The sequence below is a fragment of the Hibiscus syriacus genome, unplaced genomic scaffold (assembly GCF_006381635.1).
Source record: "Hibiscus syriacus cultivar Baekdansim isolate YM2019G1 unplaced genomic scaffold, ASM638163v2 tig00002237_pilon, whole genome shotgun sequence".
In the NCBI taxonomy this organism is placed as follows: domain Eukaryota; kingdom Viridiplantae; phylum Streptophyta; class Magnoliopsida; order Malvales; family Malvaceae; genus Hibiscus; species Hibiscus syriacus.
Genome location: NW_024061918.1, coordinates 2,527,819 through 2,533,948, shown reverse-complemented (window position 1 = coordinate 2,533,948; position 6,130 = coordinate 2,527,819). Strand labels below are relative to the sequence as shown.

The 6,130-nt window shown below is 38.5% G+C and overlaps 1 protein-coding gene across 2 annotated transcripts; it reads left to right on the top strand.

The window, feature by feature from the left end:
* The first annotated feature begins 301 nt into the window (after positions 1 to 301).
* LOC120142024 lies at positions 302 to 3,318 on the top strand. Of its 2 annotated transcripts, none has more exons than XM_039156793.1 (7): positions 302 to 626; positions 726 to 806; positions 923 to 1,099; positions 1,439 to 1,609; positions 1,905 to 2,120; positions 2,204 to 2,292; positions 2,478 to 3,318. In XM_039156793.1, the coding sequence occupies exons 1-7, from the start codon at positions 533 to 535 to the stop codon at positions 3,114 to 3,116; spliced, it is 1,467 nt and encodes a 488-aa protein (XP_039012724.1). In that variant the 5' UTR covers positions 302 to 532; the 3' UTR covers positions 3,117 to 3,318. The 2 variants fall into 2 exon arrangements, with proteins under 2 accessions (XP_039012724.1, XP_039012719.1); XM_039156788.1 differs by having other exon boundaries at positions 2,472 to 3,318.
* The last annotated feature ends 2,812 nt before the right edge of the window (positions 3,319 to 6,130 follow it).

The following is a 6,130-nucleotide window of genomic DNA, read 5'->3' as shown; positions in this document are numbered from 1 at the left end:
TTAAAAAATTAATATTAGAATTAATATCTATAATATAATATTAAAACATTAATATTTAATTTATTTAAAAAATTAATATTAAAATTAATATCTATAATATAAAATTAAATATAAAATATTTTTGAAGATGTTAGAAAACGTCTGCAGACATAAAATCACATCTACGTCGCGCAGAACACGCGTAAACGTTAGAAGAGGTTCTATCTTCCAAAAAACGATTTACGAAATCCAATATCTATACGTGATATGCACGACAACTTTGAAAACATTATACAGTAAAAACAAATATCCACCTAAAAGAACAAAGAAAACGAACCATTTTTCCATTGTTATCAAAATAAAAAGGAAACCCATTGAAACACGCACTGTTTTACTCAACCTCACACTGTTCATTCACTTTTCTGGAAAAGACCTAGATTCCAGATAGTGTTTTGCATTTCTTCTCAATGTGTTAAGCTTGAATATTCCTTCATATCTAAGAGCTCTTTGCTGTGTCTTGTTCTTTTTTTTACCTGCTTGAGTGGAAGTGGCAATGGGCAAGAATGTGTTGATTTTGAGTATTGCACTTTTGCTTCTTCTTCTTCTTGGAGGTGTCACTTCAGCTGCCACTACTACTTCACCTGCAAGTAAGCTTCCAAATGCAATCGATTTTGATCCGCTTCTAGATTTAAGCTAAATCTTTGCTTTAATGGCAAATGAGCTTGATTCTGTGTTTGTTCTTGCAGAGATCGTTAGCGGGTTCTTCTCTAATGGTTTGTCTCCTTCTATGAAGTGGTTATGGTCACTCAAATCTACCACTAAAACAGGTTAAGATCTCCTACGAATATAATTCAGAATTGAAGACCCACATTTCCCATTTTTTCTTATGACTTTGAGATTAGCATCTGATGCAATGGTATCCATGTGATTTATGCATTTATAGCAATTACTGGCCGTCCGATGATGAAGTTCGAGGGTGGATACACAGTGGAGACTGTGTTTGATGGAAGCAAGCTTGGAATTGAGCCTCACACCGTTGAGAATTTGCCCAGTGGGGACCTGTTGATTTTGGACTCTGCTAATAGCAACCTTTATCGGATGTGTAGTTCTTTATCTCTTTGTAAGTGGGGTTTCTTCTTTCTTAATTTCTGTTATATTTTCCTCTAATAATTCATAATATTTGCCTTGTTTGTATAATGCTTTGTTTTCTTAGTGTGATCTACGCCTTGTTTGTATAATCTTTGCTGTAAACCAAGAATGTTTTGTGCCTATCATAGATATTTGGTGAGTTAAATGGAATGCTAATTTATCGTGCTCCTAGGTTTTGTATAATCGTTTTAAGATTGATTATATGTACAGTTATGGTATTCATCAATTCAATTTTGCGGTCCAGCTGCCGTCTTGATTTGTCCATGGACAGGTCTTTAATTATTTCAATTAAATTATGGGAGAAATGCAGATAGTAGACCGACGCTGCTTGCTGGATCCCCGGAAGGATATCCCGGACATGTCGATGGCAAGCTGAGAGAGGCAAGGATGAACAATCCTAAAGGGCTAGCTGTAGATGACAGAGGCAACATTTATATTGCAGACACTATGAATATGGCAATCAGGAAGATAAGTGATTCAGGTCAGCAATGTATTCACTGAGTTTCCTGAAAGAGGAATCCCAATCGCTCGTTATTTTGATTAACTATATAAGTTCTATATCCTTTATGCTCCTTGCATCTCATCTCTGTGCTGCTAATATCCTGCATGCTAAGCATACGCCACCATATTTTTCTTTTCGTTCTTTTTTTCTCTCAAAAGTATTTATAGGATCACTCTTTGTCAAGCTTAGTATTTGTCATAATTTAGATTTTAAAATTTTTAGCAATGTCTTAAAATGCTCGAAGAATTGCTAGTACGAGTCCAATCTTCTTCAGGTATTACGACAATTGCTGGTGGGATATTGAGCCGGGGAGGTGGGGGACATGTAGATGGACCGAGTGAAGATGCAAAGTTTTCTAATGATTTTGATGTAGTCTATGTAGGAAGCAGCTGCTCTCTTCTTGTGATAGATAGAGGAAACCGAGCAATTAGAGAGATTCAGCTGCATTTTGACGACTGTGCTTATCAGTACGGAAGTGGTTTTCCTCTTGGTAAACTAATCCACCGAAAGTTGATCTTCCTTAGTTTCTGATATTTAGAGGCTTACAGTACACTATAATATTTGTCATTGCAGGAATCGCCGTTCTTGTCGCTGCTGGCATCTTTGGTTACATGTTAGCTTTGCTGCAACATAGAGTGGGCACAATTGTATCAACCCAGAATGTAAGTATTCAGTGTTATTATATGTAAAACTATCATCTCAGAAAGTGTTCCTCGATCATAAGCCGCGAGATCGAAACTTGAAATTCTTTATGTTTGCATTATTCATCCAATGAAATGGAAAATACTAGCACTGATCTAGTTAACGTTCCGAAATCTTATAAAATAGTGATTTTTTGAAGCATCAGGATTCGGTTAAAGTAAATGCTGCCGTATCGAGTCCATATCAGAAACTGCTGAAATCAGTCAGGCCACCTTTAATTCCAACCAAAGATGAGGAAGAGAAGCAAGAAGGCTTCCTTGGATCCCTTGGGAAGCATTTTGTCGACGGCGGTGTTTCTGCTTTGGAGATTTTCAAAGGTGTTTTCCCCGGTTTTAGAAAGGAATCAGTAAGTTATCAATATCAGAGCCAGCACCAGCAACAACAGAAGCACACAATGCCTTGGCCTGGACAAGAGAGCTTAGTGATCCCACATGAAGATGAACCCCCATCAACCGATGCCCGAACCCCTACTCCACGAAAAACATACCCTTTCATGTCCAAAGATGCAGATAAAATCCACCAGTTGCGCCAAAGTCGGGCCTTCTACAGCGGATGGGATGATGATACGCAACCGCAGCAGAAACCGCAGCATCATCACCATCACCATCAGACATCCACCCTGCAAACGTACTATCAGCAAAATGATGAGAAAACGAATGAGATTGTTTTTGGGGCAGTTCAAGATAAAGATGGGAAGCGAGAAGCCGTGGTCGTAAGGCCGATTGATTATGATCATCGCGATTTCCGGTTCCGGTCAAATATGGGTTACAATTATGACTATTAAATTACACATCAGAGATTTTGGAGTTCCTCACCCATTCAAAGCTTTATGTTGGTCCATAGAACATGGGATATAATACTAGTTAAGATTTTCGGTCTGATGTTTTGGAGCAGCTTATGTTTACTTAGGTTTGCACTCTCAGCTGACCTAAATTTTGTAAGGCTTTTGCTATTATTATTTCATTAAAGTCTCTCATTAATTTTTCAGCTTTCAAAATTTCTTTTAGAATAAGTATTCCAACTACCATAAAATTATTTTCAAATTAATGTAGGCACTCTTCATGCAGATAAAACGATATAAACTTAAAGTTATATTAATGTTATTGTATTAATTACCCGTCAATTTAGTAGGATGAAATATTAAATTATCAAGTAATATTACATATTTAAATTATGATGTCGTAAATCAAACGAATTGGATTGAAAAGATAATTCCTATAATAAACTTATGTATTATTTCATTCGAGTTTATCGATCAATAAATTAAATATGAAAAGTTATACTAAAAAATATATAAAATTATTGTTGTCCTTCGTACTTTAAATATTTGTCTATGCTGGTATTCTTATTTTAGTATTTTTATTATTTATGTGTTTATTTTTTTTAATGGAAAAGAAGGCGAAAGCCATTACATAGGCTTTCTCTTCCGATGAAATGGAGGTCCATAGTAATCTCTGTGCAGGATATCCAATAAACGAGATGGAAAATCGTTAAGAATCGTAGAAGATTCAGTCGTGGGATGGGGCATCTTCACGACAAAGTCCGCTGCAGTGTTGGCTTCACGATAGATCTTTTGAAAATTGACGTATCAGGCTCTGTTACACCATGATGCAATGCTATGGACCAAGGGACTCCGAGGGGATGGAGCATTGCTGCTATCGGACTGAACCACAACACGCTCAAAATCAAGTTGCCACGCGATCTTAAAACCTTCAAGAATACCCAAAGCTCCGCTTCAAGAACAGTAGAAATGCCTAAAGATCTTTGGAAAATGACTAAACAATCACCAGAATGATTTCACAAGAGCCCACCAGTAGAACGATAACTAGAGGATTGAGCCAGCGTACCATCGGGATTAATACAAACCCACCCATCATCGAGAGGAGACCATTTGACCGGAATCACTTCGGTGGCCATCTCCTTTTGGGGGCCATAATCGGGTAAGTATGCCAAGGCCAACCATGTATAGGGCTCATTGGCAGGGTATAATAAGTTTGTCCTCTTTTCAGTCGTTTCAATGTTTTTAGGTAAAGAGCTCGGGTGAACCTTATGTCCCCAGTTTGAGCGCTCTAACGTCTGTTCGTGGTGCTTCTGTTATTTTATTTTCACATATATGTAGGGGTGGACAGCTGTCAGAGTTTAGGCTGCTCCACAATTAAAGGTACGTGTCTATGAACATCACTGAGGGCCGCCCATACGGCCTAATCGGTGGTGTGAGTGAGTCTTTTGTAACTCGATGTTATTTACATTAATATAACATATTACCCTCAGAGAAGTCTAAGGTCGACCAAGGGGCAACCGCTATGCCTAACGGTCTCGACCCTTGGCTTGAAGGGCTTTATTGTGGCGATGCGCTAACACGAAATGTGCTTGTGTTTTGATCATATATTCAAGACTAAGTTTGACTTGACGGGGAAAGTTTTCCTTGCAAGTGTTACACAGATTAGCAACCAAATCAACTAGGCTAAGTCTGTAAAATTGGTATCATAGCACAAAGATGTGTGATCCTTTTTATAAGCACGGTGGTGCTCATTATTAATTTATGTTACGTGGGAAATAATATTATGGGTTTAAGCACAGAGGTGTTTAACTATGTACTGAAGCACAGAGTTTCTCAATCGTTTTCTACGCACAGAGGTGCCAGACTTTTGGTTGCAGTACATAGGTACTCAATCCGTTTAAAGCATAGAGGTGCTAGAATCTTGGATTGCAGCACAGAGGTGCTCAATCCTTTACTTTAAGCACAAAGGTGCCAGTTTTTTTTTATTGAAGCACATAAGTGCTCAATCCCAATCTCAAGCACAGAGGTGCTATGAGTTCCACACAAGAGGTGTCCCTTTTATTAACTTGTGCACATCGGTGCTATTTGTGATGCAGACATAGAGTTGCCCATGAGCAGGAAAAAATGATTCGTACGCATAGTGGTGGGAATGCAACTTTAACTAAGGGTGAGGAGCCAAAAGTCCCAGTCTCGGTCTTATAAGATACAAGTGTGGTGGACCGAAGGATAATTGAGAAGTTGGAAGCTGCGTTAGCAACTCTCAAAGCTCATATGATCTCGGGTGATCGAATGAGACTAGTCAAGGCTAATCAAGAAGAATTACAATAGACCGTGACTAAGCTCGACAAAGAAGTGAGAGATGCCATAACCCTTATACAATTGGGTTATGAAGAGTTGTAAGGCCAATTCTACATCCTTCAAGCAACTGTGGCTGGGCTGATTGTACAACTTAGTGAAAGGAGTGTAAGAGCTAAAGTCCTTGAACCTCAACGGTTTGAGAGGGCATGAAAAGCTAAAGAACTTAAGAATTTATTATTTGACATGGAACAATACTTGCGGACGGTGAGCTCTGAGTCCGAGGAAGATAATGTAGCGATGGCTTCGATGTATTTGGCAGGGGATGCCAAGTTGTGGTGGCAGTCCAAGTTCATGATGGAGAGTGCTCCATAAAGACTTGGGAAAAGTTGAAGAAGGAGCTAAAAACTTCTTTCTTTCCTGAAAATGTAGGCTACAATGTATGGAATAAGCTGAGGGATTTGTCTCATACAGGGACTATGTGAGAGTATGTGAGGAATTTTTCTATTGTAATGTTGGATATAAAGGATATGTCAGAAAGGGATAAGGTGTTCCACTTTTTTCAAGGTCTAAAGCTATGAGCTAGGAAGGAGTTACAAAGACCGAAGGTGTATGATCTACAACAGCGATAGCTACCGCCGAATGTCTTAACGACTATAATGATAATCTTGGAAAGCATAAGGCTCATTTATGAGAGGAAAAAATGTGTCAAGAATTGGGAA